The sequence below is a fragment of the Apteryx rowi genome, unplaced genomic scaffold (genome assembly GCF_003343035.1).
Source record: "Apteryx rowi isolate R43461 unplaced genomic scaffold, aptRow1 scaffold_80, whole genome shotgun sequence".
NCBI classification, from domain to species: domain Eukaryota; kingdom Metazoa; phylum Chordata; class Aves; order Apterygiformes; family Apterygidae; genus Apteryx; species Apteryx rowi.
In genome coordinates this window covers 1,225,289-1,242,943 of record NW_020451094.1, presented here as the reverse complement: position 1 = coordinate 1,242,943, position 17,655 = coordinate 1,225,289, and the positions used below count along the sequence as shown (strand labels likewise).

At 63.9% G+C, this 17,655-nt stretch overlaps 3 protein-coding genes across 3 annotated transcripts in view; 1 reads left to right on the top strand and 2 right to left on the bottom strand.

Moving 5' to 3' along the window:
• Window positions 1–619: 619 nt before the first annotated feature.
• On the bottom strand, window positions 620–1,386 carry CUNH1orf226 (chromosome unknown C1orf226 homolog). The gene is made up of 2 exons (XM_026089168.1): window positions 1,154–1,386; window positions 620–1,082 (listed from the first exon to the last, which is right to left on the bottom strand). Exons 1-2 carry the CDS (start codon window positions 1,384–1,386, stop codon window positions 620–622), a joined length of 696 nt encoding a protein of 231 aa, XP_025944953.1.
• A 365-nt stretch (window positions 1,387–1,751) lies between these two features.
• SPATA46 (spermatogenesis associated 46) lies at window positions 1,752–2,716 on the top strand. The gene is made up of 3 exons (XM_026089167.1): window positions 1,752–1,896; window positions 1,981–2,088; window positions 2,208–2,716. Exons 1-3 carry the CDS (start codon window positions 1,752–1,754, stop codon window positions 2,714–2,716), a joined length of 762 nt encoding a protein of 253 aa, XP_025944952.1.
• A 3,943-nt stretch (window positions 2,717–6,659) lies between these two features.
• Window positions 6,660–17,655, bottom strand: part of NOS1AP (nitric oxide synthase 1 adaptor protein) — a 34,794-nt gene continuing 23,798 nt past the window's right edge. Inside the window, exons 3-10 of the mRNA XM_026089166.1 lie at window positions 15,439–15,531; window positions 14,300–14,373; window positions 13,262–13,370; window positions 12,803–12,944; window positions 11,086–11,249; window positions 10,157–10,324; window positions 7,713–7,878; window positions 6,660–7,063 (exon numbers count right to left, since the gene is read on the bottom strand). Coding sequence (XP_025944951.1) covers window positions 6,660–7,063; window positions 7,713–7,878; window positions 10,157–10,324; window positions 11,086–11,249; window positions 12,803–12,944; window positions 13,262–13,370; window positions 14,300–14,373; window positions 15,439–15,531 — 1,320 coding nt within the window. The remainder of the gene's footprint in view (window positions 7,064–7,712; window positions 7,879–10,156; window positions 10,325–11,085; window positions 11,250–12,802; window positions 12,945–13,261; window positions 13,371–14,299; window positions 14,374–15,438; window positions 15,532–17,655) is intronic.

The window sequence follows — 17,655 nt, the reverse complement described above, 5'->3', positions numbered from 1 at the left end:
CGGGGCGGGGGGGCGGGGGGACCCGCCCGACTGGCCACGCCCCTCGGGCGGAAGGCCACGCCCATCGCTGGCAGTCCCCGCCCCTCAAGCGGAAGTCCCCGCCCCCCGCGCTGAAGACCTCGCCCCTCAGGCGGAAGACCACGCCCCCTGACTGTCCCGCCCCTCAAACGGAAGGCCCCGCCCGGCCCCGCCCCCACCGGTAACGCCCCGCCATGGAGAGAGGGCCGCGAGTCCGTGGATAAAAACGAGTCTTTATTGTGCAATCCGCATCTTTCGTCCCAAACTACACGCACGTCCTAGGCAACATAAATAGAGGGACTGGAGCAGCAGCGCAGTGCCCACGCGGTCTGCGGGCTGGGAGGGCGCCAGCTGCTCGAAGAGGGGCGGCAGGCCGTGCCCGTGCCCGTGCCCGTGCCCCGGCGGCGTTTGTCCCGGCAGCGTACACGTATACACACTTACAGATATACGGCTGCTTGCGGGTGGCGCCGGCCACGTGCAGCGCTGCCACGTTGCGCACAGGTCGCCTGATGCCTTGGTGCCCGGGGCGCAGCTCGGGCCTGGCGCCGGGGCCAGCGGTGTGCCAGTGAGAGGGTCCCCGGATAACGCCCCTGGGAAGGCTCTACTCGAAGGAGAGCAGGTCGGGATGGGGCCCGTCGGCCTCCCGGCCGGGGCCACCCCCGGGCGGCAGGCGCTCGGTGCCACCGGAGGGCTTCTCCGTGCAGGGCGAGCTCTCCGCCGCCCGGTCGGCCCCTCGGCGCCGGCTCTCCAGGCTGCCCTTGTGGATGAGGTCGGGCACCGGGAGGGCACCGGGCTGACCCCCGCCCCGCTCCGCCACGCTGGGGCCCTCCGGCGGCGCCACGTCCCTCGCCGCCCGCCGCTCCTCCCCGGGGGTGGCCGGGGCCGGGGCCGGGGCTGCGGCTGCRGCTGGCTCAGGGGGCTCCTGTGGCCCGGCCCCGGCCCCGGCCCCAGGCGGCGGAGGCGCGATGAGCATGTCCTGGGGGGTCTTCAGCGCCCGCGGCGTGCGCTTCTTGGCCACGGTGGGCGGCGGGTCCAGCCGGGGCACGGCCTCCAGCGCCGCCGGCCTGCAAGCACAGGGGAGTGGTGAGGGCGGCCCGCGGGGGCGCCCGGGGCTCCCGAAGCGCCACGGACTCACCCGTCCTCGCCGGGCGGCTGGCCTGGGCCCAGGGCGGCCCCGGCGCGGGCGTTCACCTCCGTCAGCGCCGTGGCGGGCTCCTTGCGCCGCAGCAGGTCGTTCACCTTGGCGCCCACGGCCTTGCCCAGGTTGCGCAGGTGCTGGCCGCCGGCCAGGCGGGACCCCAGCTCGGCAGCCGCGGGGCGGCCGGACCGCGGGGTGGGCGCCGCGCCAGCGCGGGCGTTCTCAAACATGCTCTGGTCCACTGCGGGGACAAGGGGGGGAGAGGCGGGGTGAGCCGGGCCGGGCGCCCCGCGGGGACGCCGCGGCGCCCGCAGCCAGGCGCAGCGCGGGCGGGAGCCAGCCCGGGGCATCGTGCTGCAGCTGCCAGCGCTCCGGCTGCGTCTCTTACCTGGCACCGAAAGCAACTTGGAAAGCAGGTTGTGGGGAGAAAGAGAGAGAGAGAGCGGATTTAGCTGGGGGGCAGCGAGTCGCGCGCATCCCCCGGCTGCCTTTCGGCCGGGTCGGGCCCATTGCCTAGCTGCAGGACGGACCTGCGCCGTCGGGGGCACCGGGCGCCGCATCCCGCCTCCCGCTGCCCTCTGTGACGTCACCGATGATGTCACGGCGGAGCCCTGGGAACCCGGGCAGGAGCGGCGCCGGGGCCATGGAGAGCTTCGCCCTGCTGTCCATTTCGGGAGCCTCCRTGCCCAGCAGCGCCAGGAGGAGCAGCCCGGAGGCCCTGTGCCTCCCCGGCCTGCCAGGTGAGCTGGGGCCCAGCTCTCGCGGGGGCTGCGGGGTGCTGCCGGCCCCCGGCTACGCTGGCCCCTCTCCGTGTCTCCCCGCAGGAATCCCCAAGGCTGCGGGCGCCGGCATGGACAGCGCCGGCCCAGGCCGCCCCTCGCTGCCACCGTGCAGGTGCGGCGTGGCGCCTGACGGCTCGGCAGGAGCACCGGGTGAGCCCCGTGCCGTGCTGTGCCGTGCCATGCCATACCGCACTGTGCCGTGCCGCCCCACGGGAGGCCCCCGGCTCGTGCGGGGGCCGCGGGCTCACCGCAGGCCCTTGCCTCCACAGCCCGCGCACTGGCGGACCCGCCGGGCGCCGAGCTCCCCGCTCACAACTGCACCGTCTACCGGCCCTGGTTCTCGCCCTACAGCTACTTCGTGCGTGCCCGGGGGGCCGCCTGGCGGGACGCGGGCGGCCGCTCTGCCAGCCCCGCCAGCAGCACCTGGGAGCCCGACGAGCCCGACGACCTCTCCGAGGTCGTCTGCTCCTCCTCGTGCTCCCTGGACGAGCCGCAGCCGCCCGCGAGCGCGGGGCCAGCCCGCTCYGCAGCGGGAGCCGGGGACAGCGTCACCGTGCAGGACATCCTGGCGGCATCCCAGTGGCAGCTGGCGCCCCGGGACGGCTACAAGTGCGTGGCGTGCTGCCGCGTCTTCCCCACGCTGTGCTCGCTCAAGACCCACATCCGGCACGGCGCCCGCGAGGGCTTCAGCTGCAAGGTGTACTACCGGCGGCTCAAGGCGCTGTGGGAGAAGGAGCGCCGGGCGCAGGAGGCCCTCGACGCCGCGGCGCCCCTCTAAGCCGCCGGCCGGGCCCGGCCGCCACGGGAGGGCAGTGCTGCCTCCCCGCCGCTGCCTGCGGCAGAAATACAATAAATCAGACTATTCTGAGCCCGCCGCCTCCCCCCGGCTGCGGCTCGCCCGGGGCGCAGAGCTCCCCGCCAGCCCCCTGCRGACGCAGCGGCGCTGCGAGCCCTTCGGCGAGGCTCGTCCCGGCTCTCCTTGCCCCCGGCCTGCCCCGGACGGACCCAGGCGGGCCCGTCACCTCCTGTTCACACCRGGGATGGGTTTCGCTGGACGGAAAGCTGTCCCCAGCCTGGATGGTCCTTTGCAAACCAGGGGGGAGGCGACTGGGCTGCCTCCAGTCCTGAGCGCGGAGGGGGGGGGAAGCGGTGCAGAAAGAGCAAGAGCCAGTGAGAAGGAAGAGACAACAGAAAAGCCTTGAGAAATAGAAAGATTTATTTAGCAAAAGCCAATCACCTAATGACAACACCCAAGGGTTAAGTGCACTTACATTGACAGACTGGTTTCCCAGATAGATTGAGTCAACAGTTAGTAACACGACAGTCGTAGGAAAAGAAAGGACAAAAAATATAGCTATAAATCCCCAGTCAAGGTCCATAACAAAAGTGTGAGGCTAGAGAGGCAGTTGAGAGGCAGCGCTGCCTCGGGAGGAGTACGATTTACACATGTACAGCCCACGGCCACGGCGCGGCAGGACGCCGGCCGGGTCCCGCCTGCCCGCGGGGGCTCTGGGAGCAGCGGCACCCCTCAGCGCCGGCCGCTGGCTCCCGCCTCCGCAGGCGGCTGCTCCCGGCACGCCGAGCCTGGCCTGGCCTGGCCGCAGCAGCCCAGCGAGSGAAGGTGCCTCGGCCCAGCCCCGTTTCTCCCCATCTCTCCCTTCGTTTGCCCCCTGCGCCCATGCCCCAGCTCCTGCCGCCCCCGCTCCTGCGACGGCCTGCCCACCCGCACGGAAATCCCTCTCTGAGCGCATCCACGCCTCCCTTCCCTGCCTGCGGCACATCTCATGCATCCCCTTCTCCGCCTCGCTCGTGGGGACCAGGCTCCTCTCCCACCTTCTGGTGGCCCTTTGTGGCCACCCTCCTCCTGCTTTCACCTCCAAGCGCCGCGAGGCGGCAGCGGGACATCAGGACCCCCGGCAGGGAGGCCAGCACAGCTGCGCTCGTGGCAGCGTAGCTCGGGGCCGGTAGGACACGGCGTACAGGGGTATTGGTGGCGAGAGGACAGGAGCACCCAGTGCATCCCGCAACCAGCACCCGCTCCCCCCCTGCCTCCGGGGTGCYGCTCCAGGGGGCCGCCCCGGACACCAGGCTGCTGCGTGGGGCGTTCAGACACGTCCTTCCCTCCAGCCTCCTCCCTACGGCGGGCAGCGCACGGCCCAGCCCCTGCCACCCAGGGTCTATCCCACACCCCGCTCCTCAGCCCCGAGGGGACGCGGGCAGAGGGGGGCCACCGACCTTTCTCAGCTGCAGGGCTGAGACCTGGAGGAGAGCAGAAGCCTGTGCCCAGGAGATGCTCGGCTAAGGGCTGGCTGAAGGCAGATCTAGCAGAGACAGAGCTGGCAAAGGCGAGAGCAGCAGGAAGCAACAAAGCTAAGCAGAAGCAGGATAGGAGGGGGGAAGGAAAGGAAGACGCCTGTGCCGATCCCCACCGCTTCAAGTATTCCCACAAGGAGCAGGACAGGCGTCAGGACTCTGGCTCGCACCCCTTTGGCTGCAGCCTCGCAGAGACCACAGCAATGGGCAGCTGATAAATGTACTTGCAGGAAAGACAAAAGCTCTGGGTCCTCTGGGAGCACCCAGGGCTATCAGCCACAGTCCTCTGGTGGGGATGCTGGGACCCTGGACTCACTTTTCTGGAGGGTGCAAACAGGAGAGATGGAGGAGCCCGCCCGCACAGGGGGTGCCCCTGCCATTGCTAGCCCGGCCGCCTGATCCCTGTGCCCACCTGAGCAGCTTCCTGCCCGGTGCTCCGCGGCTCCTCGTGCATTAGACCAATGCGGACGCCGAGCCCTGCAGTACGCGGCATGAGGCAATTAGGCGGCTCGCAGCAACTATTCCTACAGCAGTGCTCAGCACGCAGGAGCGCAGCTGGAATTTCATCGCCATCTGGATGGCATTTGGAGGCGGGTGCCTGCAAGCCCCCTTCCTCTGCCCCCACGGACTGGGGCCAGCTGGCCCTTTGAAGCCACCACTGCAAACCCAGACTGCCCGGGAGCAGGGTCGCCAGCAGCCAGGGAACCAGGCACCGTGCCAACAAATGGCCCTGTAGCAGTAGCCCCTGCAGTAGCTAGCAGTGCATTTCCAGTGCTTGGGGAGGAGGAGGAGGAGGAGGAGAGCTTGCCGCCCTCGAGGGGCTGCACGTGTGGCATTGCTGCGCACGACAGCTGCCAGCACTGCATCCCCCAACCACGGCTGGGGAGCAAGTGACTGCCTGGAAATGGGAAGATTTGTCTATGAAGAGGGTTGTGGTGGCACTGGGTGCAGGGAAGTGCCTGAAAATGCGATGCGAGAGCACCACGAAGGCTCTCAAACCCAGCAACCATCCTGAGGAGCCCAAGGACGGCATTCTGTGGGTGCAGGCAGCGACGGGAAGGACACTGCACATCCCCGTGCTGCGTCCCCGGCTGCCAGCGCCGCACCGTGCCTTCCTCACGCTCCTGCCCGTGGGGATGGGGTTTGCCTCCCTCCCCGAGGAGCATCGCCCATCCACGCTCTGCAGTCCTGGGGAGCCACAGGCAGAGCCCGCGCGTCCTCCACCTGCCTCCGGCCAACACCGTCCCCGTCCTACTCATGCCACGAGCCCCACCACCCTGCCCCGGGCCTGGCCATCCCGCGCCAGCCGGGCTCAGCCCTCCGGCTCCTTCCCAGCCTTGTCCCTGCTGCCGCTCACTGCCTTGCCCTCACCTTTCGCTCACGCACCCCGTCTCCATCAACCTTTGCGCTTCGACAGAAATACAGCCTGGGGGTCCTGCCACAGCGACCAGATGGGCTAATAAGGCTGCAGGAAAACCACAGCCCGTGTTCAGGCCGGAGAACAGCTCTGAAAGCCAAACCTCCACCCATTTCCCTGCTCCCCTCTGCGCTAACACGGCAGCGGCTGCATGGCTGCGTCCAGCGGAAAAAGCCAGGCCGTTTCCTCTCCTGGCGCGGCACGGGAGGCCTGCGTGCAGCGCCCAGGGCTGACCACCGCAGTCCCCACGGCCTGTGGCTCCTGGGCAGCTCTGGAGCAACAGCCGGGAGCTCCGGCTTCTGCCTGACCCCAAATGCAGCTTGCAGGGGTAGGGGGCAAGGTAACAGCACAAGCACCTCTCCGCTTGCTGCCTGATGCCGAGCGTCTCTGGCCGGGGCTGGCATGCCGAAGCCGCTCCAGCTCAGCATGCAAGCCCTGCACGCTGCAGCGCGGCGCGCGCACGCCGCCAGCACGGCCCGCTCGCTGCCATGCAAGCCGCAGAGCCCCGGATGCGAGCTGCCCCGCGCTCCCGCTCACCATCCTCCCCGGAGCCAGGGGCCCCGCTGGGACGCGACCAGCCGATGCCAGTCACCGCACCGAGAGCTGCTCCGTCCCCATCTCCTCAGGTTTCCCAGCCGCGTGCTGTGGAGCCTGGGGCAAAGCAAAAGGTGCTGAGGCCTGGCCGAGCTCAGGACAACGCGGCTGACAGCAGGGTGTGTGGCCAGGGGAAGGAGGAGGTCTGCGCCCTGCTCCCGGCAGGGCTGCTGTGGGCGTGCTGTCCTACCGGAGGGACCCCTGCAATACTCGGGCACATCCCTGCCTCCCTAAAGCTGGGGCCATTGCAAGGCTCCYTGCGCTGAGACCTGGCTCACAGCACGAGCTGGGGAGAGAGTAGCCCAGCATTGCCTCGCAGCCGGGTCAGGCAGCACCTCCGCAGCAGGAGAGACTGGGATCAGGGGTCCCAGCTGCTCCACACCACCTCCCGCCRTCCCTACACCGCGATCTCGTCCTCCAGGCTGTCGCCCAGGTCCTGCCTGGGCTGGACGTTGAGCAGGCGTGGTGGTTCCTCTTGGGACCACGAGTCACGCTCCTCGCTCTCGTCCGTGTTGGACTCGTACTCGGAGGCGATGCCCGACTCGCGGAACTTGATGAGCTCCAGGCTGCCCAGGAGCGGCTCCGGGGCGCGCRGCCCCGAGCCCGGCACGAACCGGTAGCACTCCAGCTTCACCAGGCAGTCGTTCCTACCTATGGGGCTGCCCAGGGCGCTGGGGAAGCCAGAGCCCGGGCCCAGCGGCGGCGGGTGGGTTTCCTCGGGCTGCGGGGTGGTCGGGTCGCAGAGCACGGGCAGGACGTTGGAGCGGAAGGTGATCTCCAGCAGACTGTCCTGGGAGCCCACTGCAAGAGAAGGGCACAGCTGAGAGGGAGGCAGCACCGCCCCGGCTCTGCCGACCGTCTCCCCGCCACGTCTGGCACGAGAGGGACAGCCCCGGGTGGCTCGGTCATCAGCCTCCCCACTGCCACCATTTAGAGGGGGTCACTAGTGGGGATAGTTGTGCCAGGAGCTACTGCTGGCCAGCAAAGAGCCAATTTTACAGGATAAAATGCTATGCATCTCCCACTCCAGCTCCTGTAGGGAGCTGGTGGCCACATCAGCTGGAGAGGAAGGTCAAGGAGGGGTTTTTGTGGCAGGTAAGGAGCCTGGCTAGGTTTCGAGCAGCCTAGACCATGCAGCCACTGCATAAAGCAGACGTACAGCTGATGAACATGTGTGACTGCCTCTGCCCACACCAACCTCCCCACGCTTCCCGTCCATGCATATGCGAGCACCCACTGCGCACACACAAGCTGTGCCAGAACAGCACTGACTTTGCCCCTACACAAAAACGCTGCAAACCCTCTCCGGGAACGGGGCAGGACGCAGCCCCAGCAGAGCAGGGGGCGAAGCGGGTTGCCCCAGGCCATGGCAGCAGGAGCAGGGCAGTCCATGCTGCAAGGCTGAGCCCYGGCTAGCTGCGAGGGGAGCGGAAGGGGAAGGAGCTCTTACTGGTGTTGCTCCCCGAGAGCTTCAGCTCCAGCTCCTGCACCTGCTTCACCAGGAGCGAGATGTGCTGCAGCAAGTCCTTATTCTGCAGCAGGAGCTGGTGCACACGGGCCTGGGCCTCGAGGCGCGCGGCAGCCTCCGCGGCCAGCTGGTCCTTCAGCAAGTGAACCTGCGGGAGAGGCGGAGAGCTGGTGAGCGCCCGGGCACGCCGGCTCTGCCAGCGCGTCACCCCGACACGRGACGGGGCTGGCCGCCCCGACTCCTGCTGCCCCCAGCTCCCCCCCGCAGCCTGTCCACRAGGCCTTGCCAGCGTCCTGCCTAATGATCTGGTCGAGAAACTGCTCCGCTGCGGGTACTGCTTTATTAACACACCAGCTACCTACTGCCCATGAAGGAGGAGAAATCCGCGAGAGGAAAACGATGGAAGAGCCTGAGCCCTGGGAGAGGCGAGCTGGAGGCAGGTGCCGCCTGGTTTGTTCTGTGCTGCCTCAATGCAGCCAGCAGGACTGCAAGGCCATGCTCTCGGCTGGCGAAGGCTGAAGCACCCCGAGCTCGGGGAAGGCTCGGAGGAGGCAGGAGGCTGGCCTGTGCGGGCAGGGCGATGCAATGCAAAGCAGGTGCCGAAGCTCGGTGGTCACAGTGCGGGCACRGAAATCACCCTTCCTCGCAGCAGGGCAGGGTCTCCACGGCAGGGTCCAGGCGATACCCAGGACTGGCCAGGCGAAGCAGCGAGCAGTGCCCAAACCTCACGTCTTGCAGCCGGGCAGCAGCCGGTGCCACCGGGCTCTCTGGGGATAACACCCAGCACGGACTCCTGCCCTTAACCTTTTACAGGTATCGGGAAACTCCTCGCAAATGCCAGCTCTCTCTGGTCAACGAGAGGGGACTAAATGACATTTCATTCCCAGCCAAGTAATTACAGGCCGAGGTAAGCTATAGACCCATCAGTCTGACAGAGGTCCTGGATAATACAGCGGATCTACCAGCTTTGTTAGCAGAGAACAAAGCCCGTGCCAATCATCATGTGTTCAGAGACAAACCGACTCAGTACTTTGGAGAGAAGATAACAAGTGCTATTGATGAAGGTGTTGATGTAATGTATTCAGTCATCTGAAAGGCATTTGACATCATAGAGAACAACTTTTTCATTAATAAATTAGAACGATACAAAATCACCATGGCACACACTGAATGGGTTAGGGAGTAGCTAAGTAACAGCTCTTGGGACCAGAACCATCCTTGGGTGGGCAAAGGTCCAGAGGAGAGTGTCAGCCGCTGGAGAAAGGGGAATGAGGCCAGTGGCTGTTATCCCATGACCCAGCCAAGAAATGGCCTTACCACATTTCATATTTTTTATCTGGAAGCGGGAAGAAAAAGGAATCACTGCTGCAAAGATCTGCAGGTGACACAAAGATTGGGACTACCAAAGGTGACAAGTCCCTGCCACAGAGGGACCTGGCTTTGCTTGATAAGCTTTGCCCAAGCAAAAGTATCTTTTTACTACAGCTAGATGTAACGGCGTCCCCCTAGGATGCAAATCACTCTTCCAGGCAGGAACTTTATTTCCCAGAGTCAGTGACCATGGAGGGCACGCAGGCTCCCAGGGCAGCAGCGCAGCCAGAAGGGCCGGTGCCATATTTTGATGCATGAAGAGRGAAACCATCGGAAAGCACAGGAAGGCTGCTGGAACCAGGAAGAAAGTTGAGCAAGCGGAGAGGGCTCTGGGAGGTATCAGGGAACAATTAAAGCAAACGTAATAAGTTGGATAAAGTTCAAGGAGCCAGAAAGGGACTGGACACTGACCAGGATCCCCCTTGTGCCAAGATGTCCCTGTGCCCCTGCGCCTCCACGGGAAAGGGGCCCTTGGAGAAGGGCCGCCCCGCAGGGGCAGCATTCAACGCAGCCTGGGACGAAGAAGAGCACCTTCCTGGGGGCTAAGCCTGGACGGGTCACGTGGAGACCAACCCTCCTCCTTGGTGCACTGTAGCTGCAAGCCTAGCTTGCTACCAGGGAACGCATGTCATGGAGAAACGGAGAAACGCTTCCTCCGTCATCTGTGCTATCTATAGGCACTTGCTGGCTGCTAGCAGAGAGAGAGCCAGGCCGGGCCGCGGCAGATGGACCCTCTGTCATGCTGCAGCAGGGCCCCGGGCGAAGCCTGCCCACGGCTCCAGGGAGCAGCCTGTGCTGGCCCAGGCAGTAGGCTGCAATCCGGTCCCCTCCATGTATGGTTTCCAGGATGCGGATGGGGTGGACAGACAGGTTTTCCCACAGACAGCTCCGCTCCCTCCAGCATGTCCCGTTTTTCCTCCATTTCCTCAGCTCTCCCCTTGCTGCACAGCCCGCTCCCTTCCCATCCCTTGCGCCGGCAGCTTCTCGCCGCCTCCCCGGAGCCCCCCTTTGCCCCGCGCCCTGCCGCCCGCCCCGGGACACGGCGGGGGGATAACCTGCGCCACGGCCACTTGTGTCTGCTGCTGCTGCTGCTGCAGGAGCTGCTGGAGGAGCTGCATTTGGTGGTGGGCCGAGAGCGGCGTGCCCAGGTCGGGCAGCTGGGCGGACGAGGGCAGCAGCATTTTGGGCGACGCCGTCAGGATGCTTTCGGAGTGGAGGCAGCCCTGCAAGAACACCAGCATCGAGAGTGTGACCACGTGCGTGTGCCACGCCGCCCTGCCGCAAGCGGCATGAGGACGCCTCGCAAGCCCTGGCTGCTGGAGCTGGGAGGAGGGCTGCTGAAAAACTTTGGAAACGGCATTTTTAAGTTGTGTCAAGGACAAAGCCTCCGGCAGTAGAACAGCTTATCCTATGGCCAAGAGGAATTAGGTTAGAGCCCAGGAAAATCTGCTCACGCAGCAGCTCGTGAGGCACAGGAGCAGATGCCTGGGGAAGGACGGAGCCTGTGTCACCAGCCTCAAAAGCAACATCTGCCAGGAGCGATTACRCTCTGCCGAGCCCGCCTCCGGCAGGGTGACGGGCTCGCTGACCCCCCAGCCTTCCTTCCCCGCCGGCGTTTCTATACTTGTTGATGAAAGCTCAAACGATTTTGCAGAAAATTTCAGAAGAGGCAAAAGTTTCCCATGGAAATTTCCAGTGCATCAAAAAAAGCCTTTTTTGGGGGGAGGAGGGCTGAAAAAAAATCCTTCCAGCTCTGACCCTCTCCGCGCCGCTGCAGCGCAGCTGGGCCTGGGCATGGCTCTCCCCGGGAGAGGGCTGGCCCCGCGCCAAAGGGCGGCGGGGGGGCGGCAGGCGCCTTTGATCCGGGAGCCGGGGAATGCTGTAAAATAACTCCCAAGCCCTGGGCCCCAGCCAGGGCACAGCAGAGCCGCGCGCCGGGGCCGCACGGTGCCCGGCCCGCCGCTCCCGCCAGTCGGGGCCGTACCTTGGCGTCCGCGTAGGCGCTCGCATCCCGCCCCACGGCGTCCAGGTCCGTCACCCCCCGGCTGAACTCCAGCATGTCGGTCCCCGCCAGCGGGAGCTCCACGGCATCGATGTCCGTCTCCTCCGCGGAGGCGGCCGCCTTCTCCGCGCCACCGAGGCGGCAGCCTGCGGGAGGGGGCAGTGGGCACCGTCAGAGCAAAACCTCCCGCGCGCTGACCCCGCCAGCCCCGCACGCCCGGGGCGCCCCGCTCATCCCTCCTCACTTGGATTTGGGGACCTCAGGGCTGCCTTTTCCCTCATTAACTTCCCCGCAGCGGGAGCCGCACAGGCAGATTCATTTCCCAGGAACACCCACTGGAGCTGAAGTCAACGGCCCTTTGCAAAACCGCTCGGTGAAATGCGAACGCACTCTCCAGCTGCGCGCGCGGGACGAACCGCGGCCCCGCGCAGGCTGCGGCTGACGTGCTCAGCCCAAATCCTGCACGTCACGCTGCCGAGTCCTGCGGGGCAGAGCAGGCAGGCGGCYGCGGAGGGGCTTCCCGCGGCTCCCCGGAGCGCAGCGCGCAACGCGCCGGGCCAAACAGCGCCAAGCCGGGGAGGCAGCAGCACAAAACCCGCGACTGGGGGAGAAACGCGCCRTCGCACGGCGAAAGCTAGAGAAAGGTAAACAAGAGATTCCAGGCAAAAACGGATGCTCAGAAATCCCCAGGGCRCCATATCTCGGCACCGGGACATCGTGCGGAGGAAAAACAAACAATGAGCAGCCCAGCACAACAGGGGCAGCCTAATAATTAAGGCATCACAACAACGTTACTCGTAAAAGCAGTAAGGAAGCAGCAGACAAAGGCCAGGCCAATCCCGACAGGATTTCGGAGCTGGGCTAAGCACTGCGCTGGGACCCGCCGGTGCGGGGGGCAGAGCAGGCAGCGAGCTTGAAAGCACGCGGGCTCCAGGACCAGCCAGTGTCCGAACGGGCACCCTCGCAGCTGGCACCAAAACACTGCAGGTGTTTGAGCAACCTCTTAGAAAACATCTGGGAAAAAGGGAAGTACCAAACAAATGGGAAAAAAAGTCACACACTGAAGCTGCCAAAGTGGGATGTGTTAATCAGCACAAAAAAACGGGGCGAATGCACTTGTAGGGTCTTTACCTGGCAGCGATAGCAGGTATGGTCTTGGCGTGCTACAGAATTAAGGACATTTAAGGCTCCAGCACGAAGAGGAGAACACCCGCAGAGGTTCAGCAGTAAGGCCACAAGGCACGGCGAGAGGGGCGAACGAGCAGGGTCGCCGCTCGGCCTGGGCTGCTTGCAGCCGGGAGCTGAGCCCGAGCCACGCAAGGACCTCGGGACTCGGGGAACAGCTGTGCTTAGGGCCCCTTTTCTGGCAGCCGCAAGTAAATGTTTGCGGCACTGAGCACGGAGAGATCTTCAGCATCCAGCAGAGTCCGGATTGCTGCTAATGGGCTCCCAGCAAGAGGGACGTCCGCGAGGATGAAGGCTAACACCTAGCGAAGGCTCCTTGCTGAGCGAGAGCCCAGCCTGAGCGCAAGGCTCCRCAGGCCAGATTGCCGTGCAAATCCATTCCCCGCAGCTGTTAGCCAGCAACGAACGTTACAGAAAGACAGTGACTCTGCAGACCGCGTCCGCCAGCTCCCAAAGGCAGCAGGGACCCCAGGCCCCGGGCCTGGCGCGTGGCCCCTCAGCAGTGGCACGCTACCTGGGATGTCCAGGTCGTCCCCGTTCCTCTCGCTGTCGCCGTCCTCCTGCCCGTCTGCGTTTTGCTGGGTGTGCTGCAGGCTCAGCTTGTGGCAGACTTCGAACGCCTGCCCCACCGTCCGGACGATGCGCATGGCTTGGCTCTGAGACGGGCAGAGGGGACAAGGAGCGTAACCTCAGCTGGGCCGCCCAGCACAGGGGTGCTTCCCTGCGCCAGGGCACCTCCCCAGCATGACACGGCCTTCAATCAGCTCGGACACAAATCAGCTTCAAGGGACAAAGCTGCCCCCAGACCAGCGAGCGGGTGCTGGAAAAGAGGGGTGTCAGCGTGCTGCGGGGGACTGAGTGCCGGTGCTGGGCGCAGTGCCCCGAGGGGAAATAACGGTGCTCTGGGCACGGTGCCGCAGCTCGGCGTGACGGGGGCCCTGGGACAGAGGAATGTGCATCCCTACATCTTTACCTTCTTCTTGGACTTGAAGACGTTACACCTGAAGACATTGCTAGACCCATCCCTGGCAATGTAGCTGAAGATCTTTAGATCCTGGGAGTCATGGGACACGTAGAATATCCTGCAAGGACAGACAGGAGGGGGAGAATGCAGTCTGCAACACACACATGATCTACGGTGCCCAGGAGACTGGCAAGACCACATCCCGGGCTTTCCAGGGCATGCTCTGGGGTGCTGGCAGATGCCCAGCCTCTGCAGCACACCACTGCTAAAGCCCAACAGAAATTTTTTTGGCAGTGGTTTTACCAGGTTTAAAAAATTATTATGGTGATTCAGCAGCAGCAAGCATTTTACCAAGACAGCACAGGGCCTGCACTGCTCAGCCCTGCCAGGGAATAGCCACAGCCTGGGGCATCCCAAATCCTCTGGGGTGCAGAAGACCCACCGGCACACCTAGCTCCAAGGGGGAGCCCAGACTTTTCCCAGCAGAACCGGGATGTGGCTCCCACACCAGGAGAGTTCCCTGATAAATGCTGTCCCCAGCTGGGTCTGGCTGTTTTCCTTCAGGGAAAGGATGCAGACCCGCTAACCTTCGCCTGCCTCCGTCTGCTGCATGCCTGTGCCTCCAGGCTCCTCTCCCCGTGGCCATGGCATGGGGGGCTCCAAGGGCAGGGGATGGCCACCAACCCAGCCCCTGCCACGTCTCCCCCGGCAGCCCTGATCTCTGGCAGGAGAACAGCTTTGCTGCTCTAACTGGGGTCATTAGAAAGGGCTTAGTGGCCCCTGACTGCGCAGCCGGGCTCCCGGCCAGCAGCACTGCGGGACCACGGGGGAAAGGAGGAGGCTTTTGTGCGTGGTGGAGGGGACGCCCCTTCCTCCCGGAGGGCAGGGGTCCACGAGCCGGCGGCCCTGAGCTCATGGCAGCTCCCTCTTTCCACTCGCCCTCCTGGAGTTGGACTTCAGCAAGAGGGAGCTCGTGAAGCAGGAGGGGAATTGCCTTCAGTGCCGGGCCAGCCCGCGAGCACCAGCGCCAGCTCCAGGCAGCCATACCTGTAGATAGGGTCGTGCATGACAAGCATCTTGTTCTCGTCCCAGGCCCATTCTTTTTTCTGCAATGAAAGAAGCTGAAAATGAGTACGTCAGATGCTGTCCTTGAGATCGAGAACAGTACCGAAATGGGCCCTTGCACAGGCCAGCTGCTGCTCTCTCGCAACCCTTTGCGGCAGGGGCTGGGCCCTGCTGGGACAGGCACCATGCCACCACCTCCCCGGGGCCCCCACGAACCCTTTCGCACATCAGGGCTGGTTCTGCCAYGCTGGGGAACAAGGTTCATCAATGACTTTTGTCAGAGCCAACCATCCCTCCCTCTCATGGCTCACCTCCCAGCGCACCTAGTCCCTGCTTGGAAGTCCTCTTCTCTGCCAGGGGGAGGCTGGCACAGAGTGCCTGGCAGTGATTTGGGAGACACGTGGCCCCGAGCTGTAGCGAGGGCCCAGCAGCACCAGCAATGTGGGTTGAAAGTGCCTGGACTGCAGCAGAAATCCCTGGGCACATGAAAAATCCCTCTCTCGGAGCMGCGCCGCGAGGGGACAGGCACCCCCGAGCTCTCCCACGACCGYCCCGGCGTGGGCCAAGCGCTCCGGGGCCCCAGAGCGGCGTGAGCCCCCGCGCCGGCGCGCCGTGGCAGCGATGAGCGCGCTCTCCCTCCCGGCTTGGCTGGGCTCTGGACGCAGGCGGCACGGGTGGGCACGCCTGCTACTTGAATTAGCCGCACGCTTTGCTAACGTAACGAGCCTGGCAGGTCTCCACCTCGCTCCAGCTGGGGATGCTTAGCACAAAGGGAGCCTGCTGCCCGGCCCTGCCAGCGCGCTCCTCTTTGCTAAGCCAGAGGGACAGAGCCGCACGAGCTACCGGCGAGGACGACAGACCCTGGACTGCAGGAGAGGGGATGAGCGGYGCGGGGAAAAGCTGCTCATGCCGTGCTCAGCACGGGACAGCGGGACTGAACTTCGCGACAGAGACCCTCAGAGACCGAGCTGTCAAAGCAGCCCCGTCTTTGCTACCCACGACCCTCCCAGCCGTGCCTCCCTGCGCCTCCCCGCGCAGCAGCGCTTTCGCTGCAGACCCCTGCTCTGCCCCTGCAAAGCGCCGCCCCGCTGCGGAGCCGGCGCGGGAGCCGAGCTGCCTACCTTTTTCTTCTTTTTCAGAATGACCTTCACGCCATCCACCGAGACGATGAGACTCACTTTCTTCTTCTTGATGTTCTTGGCTTTAAACTCATACTGGGAAGAAGAGCAGGGAAAGGCTGAGTTAATCCCCCCGTGCTGGGAAAGCTCTGGAGAGGGCTGAAGAGGCTCGGATGGGAAGGGACGAGAGGGGTAGAGAAAGGTTTCTCCACTCCCGTGTGCCTCCCCTAACACCACCGATCCTGCTGAGGATCCTGCGCGCATCTCCAGGGGAGATGGCGTAATGACATTATCCGTTTCAATTAGAAGTCACTGGACAGGAGAAAGAAGAAAAAAAAAAAAAAAAGGAACCTTCAAAAGATCAGTGAATAAACACAAAGCTTTGGTCCGCCCTCAGGGAGAGAACAAGATTCTCCCAAATCCGACCACTTTTGCACTTAGAGGCTTTATAAACGGAGAGGGGGCTGACAAGGGTGCGGGGAATAGGTTAAATTAGCTGTTGAGGCTGAGCAAACCCCTCCTGCGCAGCAGCGAAGCCCTGTCCCCCGCAGGAGCTCTCGCTTGTGGTTCGCAGGTGGAACTGTGGCACTTTGTGGCCGAGCATCGCTAGCGGTGCCTTGCACACGCTGCGACGGCCTGTTGAGCAGGAGGGACCCCGAGCCAGGAGGCACCGGGCTGGGGGCTTTAGCTTGCGTCCAAGCTGTGTTGGACACACCGAGCTCCGAGACTGGTGCAGGGAATTTGGTACAGAGACCCGTGGTGAAATAACACCCTGCGCCGGCCGCCCCGGCAAGCTCTGCAAGAGCAGCCAGGCTGCCCCGCGCTCCGCGCCTGCCGTGCTGGCCCCCAGAGGAGAGGAATTCAATTAATCCTCTTTTCATTTAACCAGTCTTACTGCAAAGGGATGCCCAGGCCAGGCACTCCGGTGCAAAGCTCAGCCTCGCTCCCCTGACGAGCCTTCATGTGACATTGCCAATGCTGCATGACGTATTAACTTTGGCAGCTAGAGCCGACAGGCAGGAAAAGCTGCTGGCCCTGACCTGTAATGTAATGATAAAAGACTCGAAAATACAATTCCTCAAAGCCATTTTAAAGTCGCTGATGCGGACGGGAGATACGGATGACTCAGAAAAGACCCTGGCCCAAGCACCCCGCGCTCCCAGCTGGCCACGGCACCGCTCTGGAGCGAACCGGGCGGTGAGGGACCGCCGCGCTTTTCTCCAGGCYGAAAAGCCCCAGCTCCAGGCACGGGGAGGCGCCGACCCCGGCCACGTGCCTTTCGTGCTGCAACGGGGAAAGCGCAGGCGAAAAGGCGGGGAGGGCAATCGCGGCATTTTGAGCTTCTCTGGAGACGCGCAGAACTTGGTGACGGCCTCATAAGGAGCAAGTAAATCACATCCGCGGAGCTGCTAGGAAACCCGCCAAGCGAGGCTCCYGACGGCGCCGAGCCCCCCAGGCAGGCCTGGGGCACGGCTTCCCGGGCAGGACGGCRGGGACGCCAGCCCGCCCGGGCAGGATGGCCAGCCTCCCCCGCGGAGCTGCCGGAGGAGCCCGCAGGCTCCGGGGAAGGTGCTGTGAAGGGCACGGGACCGAGCGGGCCCTCACATTCCCGTTCTCCGCTGTGAAAAGCAGAGTGGCGCCGYCTTCAAGAGCCCCCATCTCTGCAGCTTGCTAACGAACCAGACCGATATTGGGGTCGTACTGAGGTATCTAAAATCTAACGCTACAGAAGTGCCCTGATTTAACCCTGAAAAGGCGAGCTCTAGCGTAATTACTTTGCAGTAATTATCCAAACCCCTTCTGAAGCTAAGCCTGCTATTTTTCTTTCCCCGACAGCGAGAGCTGCAGGCTGCGACACTGTCCCTGGTCCCCAGCCTGACTGCAACGTGCCGTTCTCATTACAGCATTGCAGCCTGATTTATTGGTCCTAACACTCATTGATTATAAACATCAGGTTTCATTTCCTAGCTGCTGGAGCCACGGGTTTTCTATTCTGGGCTATCCCAAGTGCTGATTAATTTGGGCTTGGAAGAGACAGCAAACCTGAAAAATATCTCAGGGTTAGATAAACTATTTTTAGCCAGGCCTTGGTTGAGTAATAGCCCCAGAAAAGAAGTGCAGCCAGGCCAGTACCTTTCAGCAAAGGTGTTAACAAAACATCTGGCATATGTCACTGGGAGAGAATCGATGCAGAGCTCTTCGGAGAGGCTTGTGCAATAC